Genomic DNA, 23,764 nt, shown 5'->3' with positions numbered 1-23,764 from the left:
CTATCGAAATTAACTGCGCGCTTGATCGTAGCCAATAGATACGGAGTTTCTGGTCCAGGTCCGCCCTGAAGACTGATAGACGTTTATGTTGTCCAATGAAATAATGTGACGCTAAAGAATCAACCAATACGTTTGGGAGGTGGGTGGAGTGTAGGCCAGGGGGTTGGCGGTGCCGTGTCATGGAGGCTCAGTCTCTGAGCAGCCATTGAAGGGGAAGGAACTGCGGGTGTGTGTGTATGTGTGTGTGTGTATGTGTGTGCGCGCGTGCGTGCGTGTGTGTGCGCGCGCTAGTGTGTGGACAAGGAGGTGGGGGCAGCTGAGTTAGAGTCTCAACTCTTGGACTCCATTTGCTATTCTCTTCTTTCTCCCCCACACCTATCTGGTGGTAGTGGGCGTTTATATTTGCGTTCCTTTTCATTCATTTCTGAATCTTAAAAATTGTGGGTTGGGGGTAGTGGGAAAGGCAGGAAAGGGAAAGGAAGGAGAGTAGTAGCTGAAGAGCAAGAGGAGGACATGGAGATGAAGAAGAAGATTAACCTGGAGTTAAGGAACAGAGCCCCGGAGGAGGTGAGATGACTCAGCCCCCACCCCTTCCCCATCAGTCCTGTATTCTGAGGATCGGGTTTCTGGTGGTCCCGGTGGATGTGCGGGGATGGAGTAATAAGTTAGCCCCCACCCCCCGGGGCTAGGGTTGGGGAAATGTTTAATTTTAAGTTTTAAATCATTAAAATCTTCTACTTAAAATGGCGAAGGGTTGAAGTTTCTAGGGGCGTTTTTGTGTGTGCATGGGGGCTTAGCTCCTTTTGGCTTTCATCGAGTCGGGCGTCCGGGCCTCGTGGGGGCGGGAAGCGGGCTGGTGGGGGCGCTCCGCCGCTTGGCTCCCGGCGTTCCTCCTCCCGGGGGCCGGCGGCGTGGGCTCAACCCTGAGTCCCACTCGGCCCCTGCCGCAGCCGTCGGCGCCTGAGAAGTTAGTTCAACTTTTCTGCAGTGCGGCCAACTCATCTTTTTTGGGGGTGGGCTCCCCCGGCCTCGAGGCCCTGGGCGTCCGACGTCGCGCCGGTCGCGGGCTGGGGTCGCTGGCAGGGTCCGCGCGCGGTCTGCTCCGGCGGCGCCCACTCCTCCGGGAAGCCGCGCGCGCCGCCCGCTCCCGCCGCCGGCGGAATCTGGGTCAGCGGCAGGTTCTCCGACCGCGGGCGAGTTTGGGGACTCGTCGCAGTGACCGGAGGTGGGGAGGGGACGGGAGGTGTAATCCGCTTCTGCCCCCGCCATGCAACGATATTTGGCGCGTCGTGTGGCCGCAACTCTGAATTTGATCCCTGGAGATGGTTTCACAAAACTCAACATAAAGGGACGTGGTAGTTTCGTGCTTTAAAGATGGGTTCGGCGAAACTAAATGATGCGCTCTCACTGCTGTCGCCTTAGTTAAAGAGACAGGGTTGGGAGGGGCCACGCGAGGCGGGGTCGCGGTCAACTTTTCTGGGGTCGGGCGGGAGGCGTTTCCGCCTCGTTTTCGCGGTTGCCTCCTGGGCCTCACCTACCCGGGGCGAACGCGGGAGGGCAGCGCGAGTTGGGAGGCGACCCCTTTTTCCCTTGGGGAGTCCCCGCCCCGTGTGGGGTTTCCCGTCAGCCGGAGCGGCAGGTCGCGAGAGCGGGGCCGGTGGCCAGCGGGGAGGCTCGCGGAGGAAAGCAGCAGTCTTGCTGAAATAAGTTCTAGAACTGGAATATGAGAGAGTTGTCTAGAGCGGGACCGACCGACCGATAGGCTGTAACTGGGGTGGTGTCTGTGCAGACCCTTAGAGAAGATGAGCAAGGTCTGCGCTTTCGCGTCTGGCGTGCAGAGTGGGAACTCAGACTTTTTTATTTTTTTTATTATTAAGTCCCTGTTTTCCTGAAATTGGCAGGTGCCAGGGAGGGGATACAGTTGCTTACTATCAGGGTCATCCCGGAGAGAACTTGTTTCTAGAGCTGATTGTTAGAGGAACAAAACAGGAAAAAAACAAACTCAAACTTAAAAGCTGTCTCTCAGAAGCACACGTTTAGAATACTTTTTGGTGGCTTGGGTTGGAAAATTGGACACCTCCTCCCCCGCACCCCGCCAGGATTCTTTCACTTAGTGATTGTAGTAATTTCTTTGCCAGTTTTGGGGTGTTCAGGACGTTGCCTTTTTTCAGCTTCTTCCGCTCTGTTGTAATAACGGTCTCATATTTGTATAGACAGTTTACAAAGCACTTTTCCCATTTGTTATTTACTTTTCTCCTTACTTGTAAGGTAGATTGTGTTGTAGAATCCAAATTAGCAGATGGAGTCTCAGGGCGGTGAAATGATTTACACAAGTGGAGGAGCTGGTTTTCTGACACCAAATGTAGTAGCCCCCACCCCTCAGCTAAACAGGGAGTGGAGAAGACTGAACCAGTACACAGCCCTGCCGCAAACCAGCTATGAGCCTAGGCAAGTCATTCTTGACCTCTGGACCATAGTTTCCTCCTCTCCAAAACGGAACTCAAGATGATCTCTGTGACCACAGAAATAATTTTGTCAGAGTCATATTCAAATAGAGAAGGTGACATTCCTTGTTGCTAAATTTTAGCTCTCAGATACCTCAAACAAGTTTTCGCCTTGGGTGTAGAGAACTACGATCTTCGGCCTTTCCGTTATAGATTAAGTCCATTTAGGCCTACACCAGGAAGTTTGTGACTACAACTCTTACCTGATAGGGAATTCAGCCCCACTTCCTCAGGAGTGGGGCAAATGCACAGAAATGCTATTATACCAGAGCGGTAGGGAGAAGTAACATTTTGTTAAGAATGTATTGCTCTGGGTGATACTGTTTGGCCTGGATGTGAGAACAAATGACACCGTCTGGGCTGTTCCCAGAGGAGCTTTCTAACATTTCTTCATGAAGGGTAAGGAGGCTTTTTTTGAGTTATGAAGGCATTTATCAACCAAAGAGAAGGGGGTTTAAACTAAAAAAGTGATTAAACAGTTTCTTCTTCTTCTTTTTTTTTTTGGTGAGACAGAGTCTTGATCTGTCGCCAAAGCTGGAGTGCAGTGGCGCGACCTTGGCTCACTGCAACCTCTGCTGCCCAGGTTCAAGCGATTCTCCTGCCTCAGTCTCCTGAATAGCTGGGATTACAGGTGCCTGCCATCACGCCGAGCTGATTTTTGTAATTTTAGTAGAGACAGGGTTTCGCCATGTTGGCCAGGCTTGTCTTGAACTCCTAACCTCAAGTGATCCACCTACCTCCGCCTCCTAAAGTGCTGGGATTACAGGTGTGAGCCATCGCACCCGACCCACTTTGTAGGTTTTAGGGCAACTCACTTAAAGCTTTTCCTGGTAGCTCAGGTGTCCCCTCCTTGCATAAATATATTCCCTGATGTTGAGGGTCCTCTTCATCAGGGTCAGAACAGGTTTCACATGAGAACTTCTTCAAAGTTTGTTTCTTATGCATCAGTGACTTGAAGCAGGTATTGAACTTTAGTCCAAGTTTAAATTTAAAAGATGGCTGGGTGCGGTGGCTCATGCCTGTAATCCCAGCACTTTGGGAGGCCGAGACAGGTGGATCACGAAGTCAGAAGATCAAGATCATCCTGGCCAACATGGTGAAAGCCCGTCTCTACTAAAAATATAAAAAAAAATAAGCTGGGCATGGTGGCACGCGCCTGTAGTCCCAGCTACTTGGGAGGCTGAGGCAGAGAATTGCTTGAACCCAGGAGGCGGAGATTGCAGTGAGCCAAAATTGCTTCATTGCACTACAGCCTGGGCGACAGTCCGAGACTCCGTCTCAAAAAAAAACATACAAAAAAAGAAATTTAAAAGATTACTTATAGTGATGACTTAAGATTGTATATTAGTTTTGGGGGGAAATGAAAAGGCTCTGTGTAAGGGGATTGATGGGGTTTTGTTGTGTTTTGTTTTGTTTTAATCAAACTGGAGATTGGTGGTTTCCAGAGTGTCAAGACCCAAGTGTATAGCTAAAAAGATTACAAACGAAAGAATCATTAATTAATGTGTTCCCTCTTACAGGTGACAGAGTTAGTCCTTGATAATTGCCTGTGTGTCAATGGGGAAATTGAAGGCCTGAATGATACTTTTAAAGAACTAGAATTTCTGAGTATGGCTAACGTGGAACTAAGTTCACTGGCCCGGCTTCCCAGCTTAAATAAACTTCGAAAAGTAAGTTGGCGTTTACATGAAGCATCATGATTTCAAAGCCTTGGCTATTATGTCTAGTGTTTGGCCAAATTTAATGACCATTCTGCTTGCTAATTAGAATTTTTTAAGTTTCTAGAGATAAGAAAAAGTTATATAGGATTTTGGGTATCAACTCTAATACTGCTTTCATTCATTCATTCCTTTATTTATTCAAGATGGAGTCTCACTCTGTCACCCAGGCTGGTATACAGTGGTGTGATCTTGACTCACTGCAACCTCCATTTCCCAAGTTCAAGCAATTCTCCTACCTCAGTCTCCCAGGTAGCTGGGATTACAGATGCCTGCCGCCACACCCGGCTAATTTTTGTATTTTTAGTAGAGATGGGGTTTCACCATGTTGGCCAGGCTGGTCTTGAACTCCTGACCTTGTGATCCGCCCACCTTGGCATCCCAAAGTGCTGGGATTACAGATGTGAGCCACTGTGCCCGGCTTTATTTATTCATTTATTTTTGAGACAGGGTCTTACTCTGCTGCCCAGGCTGCTGGAGTGCTGTGGTGTGATCTCAGCTCACTGGAACCTCTGCCTCCCAGCCTCAAGCATCCTCCCACCTCAGCCTCCTGAGTAGCTGAGACTACAGGCATGTGACACCACACCTGGCTAATTTTTGTGTTTTTTGTTGTGACAGGGTTTCACCATGTTGTCCAGGCTGATCTTGAACTCCTTGGCTCAAGTGATTCTCTTGCCTTGGCCTGCCACAGTGCTGGGATTACAGGTGTGAGCCACTCTGCCTGGCCTAGAAATTTAAATCTAATGGTGGAATTGCCTTATAACATGAATTTGAATTTAATTAAATATTTTTCTTACATCATGAAATCCAAATGTAGTACAACTAGAATCCAGGCTGGGTTAGGAGCCCATTATGTAGATGTTCTAATACATTATTTGGCAGATGTAGATAGGAATTTGGAAATTAATGATCTGTAGTGATCATTTCTTAAAGCCAGAGAGAATGACTTTTTTTTTTTTTTGCTTTAAATTGATATACTTTAAAAATCTTTCATATGCCAGGCTCAGTGGCTCACACCTATAATCCCAGCACTTTGGGAGGCCGAAGCAGGTGGATCACTTGAGGTCAGGAGTTCAAGACTAGCCTGGCCAACTTGGTGAAACCTTGTCTCTACTAAAAATACAAAAATTAGCTGGGCCTGCTGGCGGGAGCTGTAATTCCAGCTACTCGGAAGGCTGAGACAGGAGAATTGCTTGAACCCAGGAGGTGGAGGTTACAGTGGGTAGAGACTGCACCACTGCACTCCAGCCTAGGCGGCAGAGCGAGACTCTGCCTCAAAAAAAAAAAAAAACAAAAAAAAACTCTGATATGCTATGTTTACTATTCTTTGTTTTCTTCCTGTGTTGAATATATAGTTGGAGCTTAGTGACAATATAATTTCTGGAGGCTTGGAAGTCCTGGCAGAGAAATGTCCAAATCTTACCTACCTCAATCTGAGTGGAAACAAAATAAAAGATCTCAGTACAGTAGAAGCTCTGGTAAGTGGAATGGTTTTGCTTCTGGACTTGCTTTTTCTGGTTAAATTTTCTGAGATTTGTTTGTGTCTTACTAATTTCTATTTAACTCTTGAAACTTCTGAATTTTTTGTATGTTATGATCTAGGCAGTTATTGCTTTCTTTTCCTTTAGAGTAAAATATGCAAATGAATTTTTAAATCAATGAAAAATTTAATCATCAACTTTAAGGAGTTGACTATCTGATTTTAAAATTTCCAGTATTTTTTTTTTTTACCTCTTATTTCTTTACCTTCCTTCTTGATTATTTTTTGAGTTATTTTATTATTTACCTCCTTCTTTCTTGGTATGAGGGAAGGAAAAGAAAAAGTGACACTTATTGCTCTGATTTTGAAAAAAGATTGGAGGCTGGGCACAGTGGTTTACGTCTGTAATCCCAGCACTTTGGGAGGCAGAGGTGGGAGGATCGCTTGAGTCCAGCAGTTTGAGACCATCCTGGGCAACATAGTGAGACCTTGTCTCTACAGAAATAAAAAATAAAAAAAAAATTAGCCAGGTGAGCTGGTTGTGCTTGATAATAATCGCCCTTCATTATAAAACGCTAAAAAATACAAAAATCATTCTTAATTTCAAATATATATTTTCTGGATCATGAATTGAAAAGAAATAATGTAGCTGGGTACAGTGGCTCATGCCCGTAATCCCAGCACTTTGGGAGGCCGAGGTGGGCGGATCACGAGGTCAGGAGATTGACACCATCCTGGCCAACATGGTGAAACCCCATCTCTACTGAAAATATAAAAATTAGCTGGGTGTGGTGGCATGTGCCTGTAATCCCAGCTACTCAGGAGGCTGAGACAGGAGACTCACTTGAATCCGGGAGGTGGAGGTTGTAGTGAGCTGAGATGGTGCCACTGAACTCCAGCCTGGTGACAGAGCTAGACTCTGTCTCAAAAAAAAAAAAAAAAAAGAATAATATCGTATTTTAAATCTTGAATGTAAGTTTTAACTTTACTTTTCCAGCAAAATCTTAAAAATTTGAAAAGTCTTGACCTGTTTAACTGTGAGATCACAAACCTGGAAGATTATAGAGAAAGTATTTTTGAACTGCTGCAGCAAATCACATACTTAGATGGATTTGATCAGGAGGATAATGAAGCACCAGACTCTGAAGAGGAGGATGATGAAGGTAATAATTTTTAATACTCATAAGTGTATCATAATTGTAGCCTCTGCTCTAGCTGTGCAAATTAGATTGGGCCTGGAAATTTAGGTGTGGGGAAAAAACCCCACAACAAGATATTAGTAAGACAAGGAAAAATTAACTCATAGCTCTAGCTGGTATTTCTTCTTTTAGATTTCCTATAGTTTCAGGGATTTAATGACTACTATAACATGAAGCTCTGTGAAATTTTATATCTGTAGAAAGTTGTACACCCAGTAAAAGTGGCAACCTCTTAAATAGTATGTTTTAAAAAAAGAACCATTTATAATAGCCAAAAAGTAGAAACAACCCAAGTGTCTATCAACTGATGAATGGATTAAAAAAATGTGGTTTATACAGTGCAATATTATTCCACCATAAATATGACTGAAGTACTGATACATGCTACACGAATGAACATTCAAGATGTTCTGCTAAGTGAAAGAAGAGAGACACAAAAGGCCACGTATTGTTTGACTTCATTTATATTGAAAGTTCATGGGAGGCTGAGGCAGGAGAATTGCTTGAACCCGGGAGGTGGAGGTTGCAGTGAGCTGAGATCATGCCACTACACTCTAGCCTGGGCGACAGAGTGAGACTCCGTCTCAAAAACAAAACAAACAAAAAAATCTATATGTGATTCAGAATAGGCAGAAGGTTCAGAATAGGCAAATCTATAGAGACAGAAAATAGATTATTGGTTGCTTGGTGCTGGCGGAGAGGAAGATGGGAGGGTGACTGCTAATGGGTATGGGATTTCTTTTTGAGGTGATGAAAAATATTCTAGAATTAGATTGTGAGTATACATATTTAGATAAGTGGATGACTAACAGATCAGATGACAGAATAGCTGTTAGTAATGGGATACTGCTTGTTATTATCCAGTGAAAAGTTTTTCATTGTAAAAAGAAATTTGATTGGCTGGGAGTGGTGGCTCACACCTGTAATCCTAGCACTTTGGGAGGCCATCGCAGGTGGATCACAAGGTCAGGAGATCGAGACCATCCTGGCTAACATGGTGAAACCCCGTCTCTACTAAAAATACAAAAAATTAGCCAGGCGTGATGGCACGCGCATGTAGTCCCAGCTACTCGGGAGGCTGAGGCAGGAGAATCACTTGGACCCGGGAGGCAGAGGTTGTAATGAGCTGAGATGGTGCCACTGCACTCCAGCCTGGGCGACAGAGTGAGACTGTGTCTCAAAAAAAAGAAGAAAGAAATTTGATGGATAAACAGTGTTATAAAATGATGAAATTATTGATAAGCAGGTGTATTTTTAATATTAGAGTAAGGGGGTACATGTGCAAATTTGTTCTGTGGGTATATTGTATGATGCTGAGGTTTGGTCTTCTACTGATCCTGCCACACAAATAGTGAACGTGGTGCCTAATAAGTAGTTCTTCAGCCATCCTCCCTCCCCTCTTTTGAAGTTTCCAGTGTCTGATCCCATCTTTATGTCCCTGTGTCCCAGTGTTTAACTCCTGCTTATAAGTATGAACATGCAGTATTTGTTTTTTTGCTTCTGTGTTAATTCACTTAGGATAACGGCCCCCAGCTGTATCTATGTTGCTGCAAAGGACATGATTTCATTCTTTCTTTATGGCTGTGTAGTATTCCGTGGTGTGTATGTTCTACTTTTTCTTTATCCATTCCACCGTTGAGGAGCACCTAGGTTGGTTCTGTGTCTTTGCTATTGTGAATAGTGCTGTGGTGAACATACAAGGGCACATGTTTTTTTGGTAGAATGATTTACTTTCCTTTGGGTGTACACCCAGTAATGGGATTGCTGGGTCAAATGCTAGTTGTACTTTTTGTTCTTTGAGAAATTTCCAAACTGCTTTTCACAGTGGCTGAACTGATTTACATTCCGACCAACAGTATATAAGCATCCCCTTTTCTCTGCAGCCTTTCCAACATCTCACAAGCAAGTTTTGAAGTGTAAAACAAACTTTAGTGCATGTAATGTTTTAATGAAAATCTCTCTATATATTGGATACCAGTATTTAGAAACCATATTTCTCACGTATGGTTTGTAGAGGTAACTAGGAATGTTGTAAACAGAAATCTTAAAAAAAAAAATGTATCGCTGTGAGTTACTCTCCACCTGTTGGCTTAAGAGTTTGAAGCGATTGGGCAAAGGTAAAAAGCACCAACATATGAGGAAGAAACATTTGTCCAGTCATTTATTCATCTTTAAAATATTTTTTAAAGATGGAGACGAAGATGATGAAGAGGAAGAGGAAAATGAAGCTGGTCCACCTGAAGGATATGAGGAAGAGGAGGAGGAAGAGGAAGAGGAGGATGAGGATGAAGATGAAGATGAAGATGAAGCAGGTTCAGAGTTGGGAGAGGGAGAAGAGGAAGTGGGTCTCTCATACTTAATGAAAGAAGAAATTCAGGTGAATACACCCTACTTACCTGCACTGAAAATTAATTTCTAGGCATAGAGCTAAGTACTATATAAAGTATGTTTTGCAGCAATCTGAGAATTGTTTCTAGGTTGTGAGTGTGCAAATGTCTATCCACCTGTCTTTTTTCTCATTGTCCTCCCAGACTATATCCAGATAATCATAAACACCTATTGATTTTACCTCCCAGGTAACTTTCATATCCGTTATAGTCTCAATGGCATGGTATGGTGGAAACATTTTACAAATATCTGTGAACCTCGGTTTCTGCATCTATAAAGCAGATTAGGCCACGCGTGGTGGCTCACACCTGTAATCCCAGCACTTTGGGAGGCCAAGGTGGGCGGATCACTTGAGGTCAGGAGTTTGAGACCAGCCTGGCCAGCATGGGTAGGGAAGCCCTGTATCTACTAAAAGTACAAAAATTAGCCAGACATGATGGCACACACCTGTAGTCCCAGCTACTCAGGAGGCTGAGGCCTGAGAATCACTTGAATCCAGGAGGTGGAGATTGCAGTGAGCTGAGATCATGCCACTGTACTCCAGCCTGGGCAATAGAGCAAGACTCTGTCTCAAAAAAGAAACAAACAAAAAACCAGGTTATATCAACCTCATAGGATTAAGGATTTAACAAGATAATTGCTCACGCCTGTAATCTCAGCACTTTGGGAGGCTGAGGTGCGTGGATCACGAGGTCAGGAGATTGAGACCATCCTGGCCAACATGGTGAAACCCCATCTCTCCTAAAAAGAAAAAAGAAAAAAAAATTAGCCGGGCATGGTGTTGGTTGCCTGTAATCCCAGCTACTTGGGAGGCTCAGGCAGGAGAACTGCTTCAACCCAGGAAGCGGAGGTTGCAGTGAGCTGATATTGCACCACTGCGCTTCAGCCTGGAGACAGAGTGAGACTCCGTCTCAAAACAAAACAAAAAACAAGATAATCTATGTATAGAATGTAGACCCTGCCTGGCACATTATAGGCACTCAAGAAACTTGTTTCTTTCTCCTAATTATCTCTTGTGTATACTTTTGTAGCAGCTTTCTAAATAGTCTCTCTGAATACAGCATCACCACTTAGGAGTATTCTCCACAGTGCTGTCTGTTTAGTCGAATGCAAATGTGATTATACACTAGCCTTCTTGAAACCCTTGAATGTTTCTCTGTTGCCCCCAAGACATACAAGTCTCTTCATTTCTACCCTTTGTTTCCTCCTCCTTTTTTTTTTTCCTGCCACAGAGTCTCACTCTGTTGTCTAGGCTGGAATGCATTGGTACAATCTTGAGTTACTGCAACCTCTGCCTCCCAGGCTCCCTAGTAGCTGGGACTACAGGCATATGCTACCATACCCAACTAATTTTTGTATTTTTCTTAGAGACGGGGTTTCACCAAGTTGGCCAGGCTGGTCTCAAACTCCTGACCTCAAGTGATCCACCCATCTCAGCCTCCCAAAGTGCTGGGATTATAGGCATGAGCCACCATGCCCAGCTAATTTTTTGTATTTTTAGTAGAGACAGGGTTTCACTATGTTGGCCAGGCTGGTCTCAAACTCCTGGCCTCAGGTGATCTACCCTCCTTGGCCTCCTAAAATGCTGGGATTATAGGAGTGAGCCACTGTGCCCTACCAGAACGTTAAGTGTTGCAAGTCTTCATAGAGAGAGTTAAGCTATTTAGTTTACACTAGTGTACAATTTCAACATTTTTCTCCTTTAAGTTTTTATTTGGTAAAAATAATAGATTGTATTCTTTTGCATTTGGTTTTTATTTTCTTTGCTAGTAATTCCTCCGTAAGTCTATGTAGTATTAAGTAATTTGTTTGTTTGTTTGTTTTTTGAGACAGAGTCTTGCTCTTGTTGCCCAGGCTGGAGCACAATGGTGTAATCTTGGCTCACTGCAACCTCTGCCTCCCAGGTTCAAGTGATTCCCTGCTTCAGCCTCCCAAGTAGTTGGGATTACAGACATGGGCCACTACGCCCGGCTAATTTTGTATTTTTAGTAGAGATGGGGTTTCTCCTCGTTGCTCAGGCTGGTCTGAGACTCCTGACCTCAGGTGATCTGCCCGCCTCGGCATCCCAAAGTGCTGGGAATTACAGGCATGAGCTACTGTGCCCGGCCTAGTATTAAGTAATTTAAAAATGGGCTCCTTGGCTCACGGCTATAATCCCAGCACATTGGGAGCCTGAGGCAGGTGGATCACCTGAGGTCAGGAGTTCAAGACCAGCCTGGCTAACATGGTGAAACCCCGTTTCTACTAAAAATACAAAAAATTAGCTGCGTGCAGTGGTCCACACCTGTAATCCCATCACTTTGTGAGGCCGAGGCGGGCAGATCACCTGAGGCTGGGAGTTCGAGACCAGCCTGACCAACGTGGAGAAACCCCATCTCTACTAAAAATACAAAAAATTAGCCGGACGTGGTGGCACATTCCTGTAATCCCAGCTACTTGGGAAGCTGAGGTAGGAGAATTGCTTGAACTTGGGAGGTGGAGGTTGCAGTGAGCCAAGATCCCGCCATTGCACTCCAGCCTGAGCAACAAGAGTGAAACTCCATCTCAAAAAAAAAAAAATTAACCAGGCATGGTGGCGCATGTCTGTAATCTTAGCTACTCAGGAAGCTGAGGCAGGAGAATTGCTTCAACCCGGGAGGTAGAGGTTGCAGTGAGCTGAGACTGTGCTATTGCACTCCAGCTTGGGTAACAAGAGTGAAACTCCATCTCAGAAAAAAAAATGACCTTCAACTAACTGCAAATGTTTAGGTTTCTCATTCCATTGAGTATTGGAAAATATTAACCGAAAAATGACATGGTGAAGTATAGAGCAAAAACTTACCTCTAAGATAAAAATATGTATTTTATATATATATATTTTACATGTATATGTATTATATATATATTTTTTATATTTATATTATATATATATTTATAAAAATATGTATTTTAATATATAAATATGTATATATACACACATATATATACATACCTATATAGATGAATATGTATTATATACACATGTGTATTTTATATATACATATATGTATATGTGTGTACATATATAAAAAACATTAAGTCATTGTAGGGCTGGTAGGGACCTGTAGTTTTGATTCATGATGAGATAATTTGGATGTTTAAAATGAAGCTCTGTTTAAGGCTGGGCATGGTGGCTCACGCCTATAATCCTAGCTCTTTGGGTGGTGGAGGTGGGAGGACTGCTTGAGGCCAAGAGTTCAAGACTAACCTGGCTAACATAGCAAGATCTTGTCTCTTAAAAAAAAAAAAAGAAGTCTTGTTTTAGAAGGTAAGTGACAGAAGCTTCAGAGACTATTGAGATTTTGAAAGACATTAGAAGGAAATAAAAAGTATATTTGATTAGCTATTTTTTTACTTGAGTCTTTTTATTTCTTCCTATTTCAGCTATTCTTCAGAGATAAAGGATTAATATTTATAAAAAAGGACTTTTTTTTTTTTTTTGAGATGGGATTTCCTGTGTTGCCCAGGCTGGAGTGCAGTGGCATGATCTGGGCTCACTCTAACCTCTGCCTCCTGCACTCAAACAGTCCTCACACCTCAGCCCCCTTAGTAGCTAAGACTACATGCATGCACCACCACACCTGGCTAATTTTTCTATTTTTTGTAGAGATGGGGGCTTCATCATGTTGCCGGATCTGGTTTCAAACTCCTAACCTCAAGTGATCCACTTGCCTTGGCTTCCCAGAGTGCTGGGATTACAGGCATGAGCCACTGCGCCCAGCTAAGAAGAACTTTGTGTATATATATATATATAGTGTAGTTCATTAAAAATGGAGGTGGGGGTGGGGGTAGGCACAATGGCTTATGCCTGTAATCCCAACACTGGGAGGTTGAGGTGGGAGGATTACTTGAGGCCAGGAATTCAAGACCAGCCTGGGCAACATGACAAAACCCCATCTCTATAAAAAATACAAAAATTAGCCAGGTGTGGTGGCATGGGCCTGTAGTCCTAGCTACTAAGGAGGCTGAGGTGTGAGGACTGCTTCAGCCTGGGAGGTTGAGGCTACAGTAAGCTGTGATCGTACAACTGCACTTTAGCCTGGGTGACAGAGTGAGACCCTGTCTCTTTAAAAAAAAAAAGGCTGGGCACAGTCGCTCACAACTGTAATTGCAGCACTTTGGGAGGCCAAGGCAGGTAGATCACCTAAGGTCAGGAGTTCAAGACCAGGTTGGCCAACATGGTGAGATCAGACACCCATCTCTACTAAAAATACAAAAAATTAGCCAGGCATGGTGGCGCATGCCTGTAATGCCAGCTACTTGGGAGGCTGAGGCAGGAGAATCGCTTGCACCCGGAGGCAGAGGTTGCAGTGAGCTGAGATTGTACCGCTGCACTCCAGCCTGGGCAACTGGGTGAGACTCTGTCTCAACAAAACAAAACAAAACAAAAGGAGATGGAGGCTTTAGGAGGATTGGGAATTATGGTTCCCTTGTACCACTTATAGCACAAATGAGACAACATTTTATTTCCTACTAATAAAAAGAAGACTATAGTCTCTACTGAGCAAGTGTCTAGTAAAAGCTGAGCTTACGTTGAGAGCTATGATCTAGTGCATTTTTTTAAATAAAGGGGGCTCAAAAACATGAATCAATTGATCATATTTTGTTTAAAATAAGATTTAGAGAAATAATTTGCTTTTTAAACTGGGGCTTTTCTAAATTATCAAGTAATGTAATTAATATTTCAAGTGTTTTAAAAATTATTAATATTTAAATATTCTCTATTTTTTCTATTTTTAAATATTTATTTATTTAGTTTTGAGATGGAATTTCACTCTGTTGCCAGGCTCGAGTACAGTGGCACAATTTTGGCTCACTGCGATCTCCGCCTCCTGGGTTCAAGCGATTCTCCTGCCTGAGGCTCCTGAGTCACTGGAACTACAGGCGCTTGCCACCATGCCCGGCTAATTTTTGTATTTTTTTAGTAGAGATGGGGTTTCACCATGTTGGCCAGGATGGTCTCCATCTCTTGACCTTGTGATCTGCCTGCCTTGGTCTCCCAAAGTGCAGGGATTACAGAAGTGAGCCCCTGCACCTGGCCTATTTTATTTTATTTTTTTGAGACGGAGTCTTGTGCTGTCACCTGGGCTGGAGTGCAGTGGCGCGATCTCGGCTCACCGCAACCTCTGCCTCCTGGGTTCAAGCAATTCTCCTGCCTCAGCCTCCCAAGTAGCTGAAATTATAGGCATGTGCCATCACACCTGGCTAATTTTGTATGTTTAGTAGAGACGGGGTTTCTGGATGTTGGTCAAGCTGGTCTTGAACTCCTGACCTCAGGTCTCTGCCCACCTCAGCCTCCCAAAGTGCTGGAATTACAGACATGAGCTACCGCTCCTGGCCAACTGCATAATTCTTGTATCAGAAGTCATTCTTATAACTGTCAGTTGAAACATTATAAAGCATCTCCATACCCGAATACCAGTAAGCTATAGGGAGCAAAAGGAATAGATGAGATAGCAAAGAGCATAAAAAGGACCACAATGAAAATCAGGAAAAACTGCATACTAAATTGAAGAAGGAAAAAAAAGGGGGGGAAGGGGAAGATTGAATGTGGCTTTTGTTGCTGAATTTGTTCTTAAATTTTGTTGCTGAATTTCTTCTTAAAAAAAGAAGAGGTGGGGCCAGGCCTGGTGGCTCATGCCTGTAATCCCAGAACTTTGGGAGGCGGAGGCAGGTGGATCACCTGAGGTCAGGAGTTCGAGACCAGCCTGGCCAACATACATACGTGTGTGTGTGTGTGTGTGTGTGTGTGTGTATGTGTGTGTATGTCTATGTGTGTGCGTGTATATATACACACACACATATCTCGCTGGTCAACATAGCGAGACTCTCATCTCATTTGAAAAAGAAAAATTTTAAACAAAACAAACAATTGTTTGTTTCTTTTTTAAAATTTTTCTTTTTCAAATGAGATGAGAGTCTCGCTATGTTGACTAGACTGGTCTTCACCTTTGGCCTCAAGCAGTCCTCCCATCTCGACTTCCCAAAGTGTTGGGATTAAATGTATGAGTCACCACACCCAGCCGAGTCTTTATTTCTTCCTATTTCAGCTGTTCTTCAGATGCAAGGGTTTAATATGTATAAAGAAGGATTTTATGTGCGTATAGTATATTTAATTAAAAATGGAGGTGGGAGTGACAGTGAGACTCCTCATTAAAAAAAAAATCATGCAGTTTAGTTTCTCATGGGCTTCTAGCTAAATGTTAGAAAAATAGATTCTGTTTAATATTTCCAGACATAAAGGGGGGTAAATACTATGATAAAGGAGATTTGTCCAGGTTTTTCCTAACTAGAGTGGTACTTGGCATTTTTCAATTGTTAGAGTAGTTTTGAAGACCAGTAAACTTTTGTGGTATTGGAAAGTGGACCTAGATTGGTTTACTTTTTTTTGACACAGAGTCTCTCACTCGGTCACTCAGGCTGCAGTGCAGTGGCATGATCTCGGCTTCACTGCAACCTCTGCCTCTTGGGTTCAAGCAATTCTCCTGTCTCAGCCTCCTGAGTAGCTGGGATTACAGGATTTCTTTTTCAAATGAGATGGGAGTTACTTGCTACCATGTCTAGCTAATTTTTGTGTTTTTAGTAGAGATGGGGTTTCACTATGTTGGCCAGGCTGGTCTCCAACTCCTGACCTCAGGTGATCTGCCTGTCTCAGCCTCCCAAAGTGCTGGGTTTACAGGCATGAGCCACTGCACCTGGCTAGTTCACTGGTTTTTTTTTTTTTTTTTGGAGAGAGAGTCTCGCTCTGTCACCAGATGCCAGGCTGGAGTGCAGTGGCGCTATCACGGCTCACTGCAACCTCCGCCTCCCGAGTTCAAGCAGTTCTCCTGCTTCAGCCTCTCGAGTAGCTGGAACTACAGGCGCACGCCACCATGCCCAGCTAATATTTGTATTTTTTAGTAGAGACGGGGTTTCACCATGTCGGCCGGGATGGTCTTGATCTCTTGACCTCATGATCCACCCACCTCGGCCTCCCAAAGTGATGGGATTACAGGCGTGAGCCACCATGCTTGGCCGGTTCACTTTTTTTAAACATGTAGCACTTCATCTATTTGGAACTCAGCCATTTGGAACATAGCCAAGAACAAGACAGTAAGTATAAAAGGCCTCTGAGCTGCCAATATAAATAACAAAAGATACCTTATTTGTAGGAGAATGTTCAAGTTAAACCTTTTTTAAAAAATATTCAATTCTCTGATAAGCTCATTGATCTTTTTTCTGATTCTATAATTGAAATAGTAACTGGTGGTAAAAGAGAAGGCAAAAAACTAGGAAAAGAAACAACTCAAAATGGAGGCCATAGTCTTTTTAAAAAGAATAAAACCATCCTGCATATATGAATATGCTCTGAGGGAATCAGCATTATTAATTGTTATAATGTTCATGATCAAAGTGAGGACCATGATTATTCAAGAAAAAGGTTCAGCATAAAATGGTAGAAGAGTATACAGTGCACTTTAGAGATGTATATTCCAACTGGCAAGAGTTTAAAAAAGTGCTTATGATGCTTCAAGGCAATGTTTAAATCTTAGCTATCTAGAACAATATGTTTCACAAGAGTTGCAGATCAAGGTTTATCATGATTTTTAATTGACATTTGCTATTTTGTTGTGTAGACTTTTAGATATATAAGGAATTTATTATAGGTCTTTCTAGATGAATACTTTTATTGATTGGAAAACTGAGGTCCAGAGAGATAGAGACTTGTTCAACACATACATAGATAATACTCAACATTTACAACTAAATTGAGGCTGGGATTCAGATTATTACTACTTTGGTCTGTAAAACAGAAGATCCTGTTTTTAAAATAGTCAAAAGTTGCTCTGTCCATTATGGTAGCTAGTAGACATATGTGGCTATTTAAATTGATTAAAATTAAATAAAATAAAAATTTCAGTTTCTCATTTTCATTGGTTACATTTCAAATGCTCAGTAGCTAAGTGTGGCTATTGTTACTATATTACACAACACAGATATATAGAACATTTCCATTGCTGGAGAAAGTTATTTTGAAGAATGCTAGTTTAAAGCATAACTTATTTTCATAAAGAAACTGGTGACACAAGAAATGCTGGATTCCCCATTTATACTGATGTGATTACTATACCTTTTGTGCCTGTATCAAAATATCTCATATACCCCATAAATACATATACCTACTATCTACCCATAAAAATTAAACATTAAAAAAAAAATAAGAAGACTTGGCCTGGCATGGTGGCTCATGCCTGTAATCCTAGTACTTTGGGAGTCAAGGCAGGCGGATCACCTGAGATAAGGAGTTCAAGACCAGCCTGGCCAACATGGTAAAACCCTGTCTCTAGTAAAAATACAAAAATTAGCCAGGTGTGGTGGCTTATGCCTGTAATCCCAGCTACTTAGGAGGCTGAGGCAGGAGAATTGCTAGAACCTGGGAGGCAGAGGCTGCAGGGCTGCAGTAGGTGAGCCCAGATCACGACACTACACTCCAGCTTGGGTGACAGAGTGAGACTCTGTCTCAAAAAAAACAAGAAGCCTAGGGGAAAAAGCTATACTTGAAAGACATTAAAAGAAGAAAAAAAGAAAGAAAACTGGAGATTTAGTTTGGTTTTAAAAAAGACCTTTATAAGAATGATAGAGGTTGTCAAAACATAAAATAAGCAGAGTTTATTTGCTCTTACTGGAATATATTACAAGAGTGAAAAATCTGTGTTATGATTTTTTAAATTCTCAAACTGAATATTTGAATTTCAAGGATGAAGAAGATGATGATGACTATGTTGAAGAAGGAGAAGAAGAGGAAGAAGAAGGTGAGTTACATTAGCCATAAACAAATTCTAAAATTAAAGACAGTGATTTTTTATACAGTTCATTTATTTATCATACACTTTAAAGAATGAGTATATAATGTAAGTTTTTTTACTGATCCCTTTGATTTTGCTTTATCATAGAGTACCTTCAAAGTTATAAAAGTTTTTTTGTTTTAAGAGTAATTGTCGGCCGGGCGCGGTGGCTCAAGCCTGTAATCCCAGCACTTTGGGAGGCCGAGGCGGGTGGATCACGCGGTCAAGAGATCGAGACCATCCTGGTCAACATGGTGAAACCCCGTCTCTACTAATACAAAAAATTAGCTGGGCATGGTGGCGTGTACCTGTAATCCCAGCTACTCAGGAGGCTGAGGCAGGAGAATTGCCTGAACCCAGGGGGCGGAGGTTGCAGTGAGCCGAGATCACGCCATTGCACTCCAGCCTGGGTAATGAGCGAAACTTCGTCTCAAAAAAAAAAAAGAGTAATTGTCTTAGAGCACTCATTAATTCCATTAAAAATAAACAGCTTATAACATTTATTTTAAAAACAGAAATGAAAGGATGAATATAACCTTGAGCTCAATTTATTATTTTCATAGAGCCTCATTTTGGAGAGAGTGAAGCTTATTTGTAAGAGAGGAGCAGTTGAACTCCAGATAATTAATGCCCTTTTTAGATTTGCTTTCTAGGCCTTTCAAAAAAATTTTTTTTTTTGAAACGCAATGGCGCAATCTCCACTGACTGCAACCTCCACCTCCTGGGTTCAAGTGATTCTCTTGCCTCAGCTTCCCAAGTAGTGGGGATTACAGGTGCCCGCCACCATTCCTGGCTGATTTTTTTTTTTTTTTTGTATGTTTAGTAGAGACGGGGTTTTGCCATGTTGGCCAGGGTGGTCTCAAACTCCTGGCCTCAAGTGATCCACCTGCCTCAGTCTCTCGAAGTGCTGGGATTACTAGCGTGAACCACTGAGCCCAGCCTTTTTTTTTTTTTTTTTATCTGAAACAGTTTTACTTTTTTGCCCAGGCTAGAGTGCACGGCTCACTGCAGCCTCAATCTCCTTGGGCTCAGGTGATCCCCCCCCATCTCAGCCTCCCAAGTAGCTGGGACTACAGGGACACACCATCACACCCCACTAATTTTTATTTTTTTATTTTTTTTGTGTGTGGTGATGGAGTTTGCCATATTGCCCAGGCTGTCTTGAACTCTGGGTTCAAGCGATCTGCCCACTCTGGGCTCCCAAAGTGCTCAGATTATAGATGTGAGCCACCATGGCCAACCAATATTTTTATTTTATCTTACTGTTTTGAGACAGGGTCACTGTCAGCAGTGAGTGCAGTGGGACATTCATAGCTCACTGCAGCCTCGACCTCTAAGGCTTAAGCTATCCTCCCACCTCAGCCTCTTCCAAAGTAGTTGAGACTACAGATGTGCACCACTACACCTTGCTAATATTTTTATTTATTGTATAGATGGGGTCTTGCTGTTGCCCAGGCTGGTCTTGAACTCCTAGGCCCAACTGATACTCTTGCCATGGCCTCCCAAAGTGCTTAGATTATAGATGTGAGCCACTGCACCCAGCCTCAAAATATTTTTTTTTTTTTGAGACGGAGTCTCGCTCTGTCATTCAGGTTGGAGTGCAGTGCTATGATCCCCACTCGCTGCAACTTCGGCCTGCTGGGTTCAAGCGATTCTCCTGCCTCAGCCTTACGAGTAGCTGGGATTACAGGCACATGCCACGATGTCGGGTTAATTTTTTTTTTTTTTTTTTTTTTTGAGACGGAGTTTCGCTCTTGTTACCCAGGCTGGAGTGCAATGGCGCGATCTCGGCTCACCGCAACCTCCATCTCCTGGGTTCAAGCAATTCTCCTGCCTCAGCCTCCTGAGTAGCTGGGATTACAGGCAAGCGCCACTATGCCCAGCTAATTTTTTTTGTATGTTTTTAGTAGAGACGGGTTTCACTATGTTAGCCAGTATGGTCTTGATCTTCTGACCTTGTGATTTGCTCGCCTCAGCCTCCCAGTGTTGGGATTACAGGCATGAGCCACTGTGCCCAGCTGAGCCTCAAAATAATTTTACAAGTTTACTAACAATTGCATTGATGTCAAGCCCCTAGTTTCTTAATCTGTACTTCATGATATGGCCACAAGGGTGCATAGCAAACTGTGATTATTTATGGATTTCTAAGTCTGTTTTCAACCTACTCAAATTTTAAAAAATTCAGAGAGGAAACTTGAAGTATAATTTCCTTCCTTCCTCCCTTGGTCCCTTCCTCCTATCCTCCCTCTATCTTTTGAGACAGTATCTTTCTGTCACCCATACTGGAGTGCAGTGGTACAATCTTGGCTCACTGCAACCTCCGCCTCCCGGGTTCAAGCGATTCTCCTGCCCCAGCCTCTCAAGTAGTTGGGACTGCTGGCACCTGCCACCACACCCAGCTAATTTTTGTATTTTTAGTAGAGATGGGGGTTTCACCCTGTTGGCTGGCCTGGTCTCCAACTCCTGACCTCAAGTGATATGCCCGCTTTGGCCTCCCAAAGTGCTGGGATTACAGGCGTGAGCCACTGCACCTGGCCAATTTTCTTCTGCCATTAACTTTTTTTTTTTTTGAGACAAAGTTTTGCTCTGTTTCTCAGGCTTGAGTTCAGTGGTGCGATCTTGGCTCACTGCAACCTCTGCCTACCGCTTCCTGAGTTTAAGTAATTCTCCTGCCTCAGCCTCTCGAGTAGCTAGGATTACAGGCGCCTACCACCACACCCAGCTAATTTTTTGTATTTTTAGTAGAGATGGGATTTCACCTTGTTGGCCAGGGCTCAAGTGATCTGCCTGCTTGGCCTCTCAAAGTGCTGGGATTACAGGTGTGAGCCACCGCGCTAGGCCCTGCCATTAACTTTTCACTAAGATTCAAAACTTTGTAATGGAACCAATGCTCATTTGTTAAAATTAAGCCTTTTACATTTTTCCTTCCACTGTTTTAGAAGAAGAAAGTCTTCGAGGGGAGAAGAGGAAACGAGATGCTGAAGATGATGGAGAGGAAGAAGACGACTAGATCATTCTAAGACCAGATTCTCTAATGTTTCTGGGTGTGCAATAGAGTGATCACGTGTTTGTTTCTTCATGTACGATAGCTATCCCTACAGAAGATAATGTGTAACTTTTTATAGGAAAAGTGTGGTTTTACTATTTTTGCCTTATCATTCCAAATAAGAACTAGTCTGTTAATGATCATATTGTATGTAGAGAAAAATTTTCATTAACTACCATTGTGGAATTCCCTAGCAATTTATTTAGACTCCTAATTTTTAAAATTCAAGCTTACTGTATTAGGCATTTTTAGCTCATAATTAAAACATGATCACTTTTACACAGGTGTAGTTTGATGCATTTCATTCCTTATTTATAAATTAACTGAAATTACAGTTTGCTGTAATATGAAATGACAATAGTCTCTTGAGTGGTAAGTTGGTTATTTTTTTAGAGGTGATCCAGGGATCTTTAGTTTGAAGGCAGTTACCTTTTTTTTGAGTAAGAGCGTTTGGTTGCTTTTTTGTCACAAGTAACTTGGAAAGTAGAAGCAGAATAGTAAAGGTTCTATTCAGCAACATAGTTAACAGATTTTGTGGAGGTTCTATTCAGTAACATAGTTCATGGATTTAGTGGTGACTGATAATTTCATCTTTGAAGGACTGATTTTATTTTTGAAGGAAAAATCGCTTACACTAAGTCCAGAGACATGCAGGTGAGCCCTTCATCAGGCTGCAAATCATGACATGCCGATGGTGGTTTATTTTGTTTTGTTTTAGGTGTGCATTCTTTTTCTTCTCAGCAATTTCTTCATAATCACCTTCCCTTCTTGTTTCGCTTCCCTCCTGCTCTCTCAAAAGAAAGTTGGGAAACTTGTGAATACCCAGGAAAACCTTTAGTCTTATACCTCAACTACCTTTCAGTCCTGTCTGGGTTTTAAATAAGTGAAGTGAAAGAAATCGACTATTTTCTGACCTAAGAATATATTATCAATACAGTTTTATGCAGTAAGCTCTGCTTACCATAAATGTTTCTTGGTTGACAACATCTAAGATTATATTAGTAGGATGAAGAAAGAAAAGCAGGGGGTGGCTTTGGAAGCAGTATTAGTGTTCCTTAAAAGTCAGAACAATTGCCTGTTGATAATAACACATTAAAGTCAAATTTTAAAGTTGGCTTCTCAAATGTTTTGGATACCACTCTGCAAAGTATTCGTAATTTTTCTGAGTAGAACCTGTAATTCCTACAGTTTTAAAGCATTACCAGATAAAATAATAGCATTTAATTGTAATATACTAGGCAGTTGAAAAATATTTAAAACTAAATTGACATTAAAATTAAGATTTGTTTTCAAGTATATGTCCATTAAAAGTAGAAAAATATTTGGGATGTGAGTGTGTGTTTCCTTACATGGCTACTAAATAAAATATAATGAATAGACAAGTATATCTCCCCTTTTGCTATGGCGGCTCAATGTTCAAGGCAATGGCTTTTTAAACCTTGGCTATCTAAATTTTTTCCCTTTGTTTTGAATATTTGTAAGTTTTTAAAAATTTATTGTCGGCAGATTGATTGAAGTTATGCTTCTGTACCTGGGACACGTTTAAATACTGAGTATAGTACTGCTGTACTGCTTCTACAATGTAAAATGTGCGACTTGATGTTTAAACGTAAAAATTATGATGTTACTTGTGGAGAAACTAAAAAAGCTGCACAACTGACTGAAATAAAACACTTGGAATAAGTGTAGTGAGGGGATTGGAATCTCCAAAAAACTAACATTTTTTCTTCTGCTTTTAAAAATTGAAATGCCCTGTTATAGTTCCTAACGATTCTCATTACATAACTATGCCAGATTACAAAAATACTTATTTTTAAAATGAAATCTATATATTGACTTTCTTATCAATCATCTTACTGTGCAATCAAAATTAGAGTACTTTGGTTTGAAAACAACACTTAGAGCCTCCAGGTAACTTTTAAGACTTACTTAGCTTTGTGGGTGGTATTTTCATGCAAATAAGTAAGGGTGGGTTTTATATTTTGTAGAAGTTTTCGGTCCTATTTTAATGCTCTTTGTATGGCAGTATGTATATAGTGTGTTAAGTTCCTCAAGAATCTCCTTTAAAACTTTGAGGTTAATACTTTTGTGCAACTGTGTTTTGAATAAAGCCATGACAGTGTTAAAAACAAACAAAAAAATTTGCAGTACTCCTGATTATTCTTTTATTGTTTCTGACTGTTCCCTGTTTTTTTCTGTGACTGCTGTAACTTAAAGTTTTTGAAACTGAATTGCTTCAAATAAATTGAAGATTTGTTATAATGATTAGTTTCAGTGTATAACATTCACTTTTTCAACAATACCATTGGTGGCTTTGAAGGTCTTTTTAAAAAACCAACAGCTTGGAAGTTAACTGATTTAAATACTTGGATGTGATATAAGGCATTATGATTTAATAGTTTAACTCATCATCTTTATTTCCTTCTTTTCTAAAAGGCAGAAAAAAATCTGGATTCTCTTAATTTTCCTTTTGGGGTTGCAAATTGAGCCAGTACTTTTTGCAGTTGATTTGAAGTAATAAGTTTATTACCTATACTTGTATTATCTGTGGTTTATTAAAGTGATTATAAGACTATTGTATATCAA

At 41.9% G+C, this 23,764-nt stretch overlaps 1 protein-coding gene across 1 annotated transcript; it reads left to right on the top strand.

The window, feature by feature from the left end:
* Positions 1-187: 187 nt before the first annotated feature.
* Positions 188-23,443, top strand: ANP32E (acidic nuclear phosphoprotein 32 family member E). The gene is made up of 7 exons (XM_064370887.1): positions 188-567; positions 4,025-4,174; positions 5,578-5,700; positions 6,700-6,865; positions 9,091-9,278; positions 18,045-18,099; positions 21,072-23,443. The coding sequence occupies exons 1-7, from the start codon at positions 514-516 to the stop codon at positions 21,140-21,142; spliced, it is 807 nt and encodes a 268-aa protein (XP_064226957.1). The 5' UTR covers positions 188-513; the 3' UTR covers positions 21,143-23,443.
* The last annotated feature ends 321 nt before the right edge of the window (positions 23,444-23,764 follow it).

The sequence above is a fragment of the Aotus nancymaae genome, unplaced genomic scaffold, assembly GCF_030222135.1.
Source record: "Aotus nancymaae isolate 86718 unplaced genomic scaffold, 86718_ANA_hifiasm-v0.15.2.pri h1tg000108l, whole genome shotgun sequence".
NCBI lineage: Eukaryota > Metazoa > Chordata > Mammalia > Primates > Aotidae > Aotus > Aotus nancymaae.
This window is presented reverse-complemented; position numbering and strand designations above follow the sequence as displayed.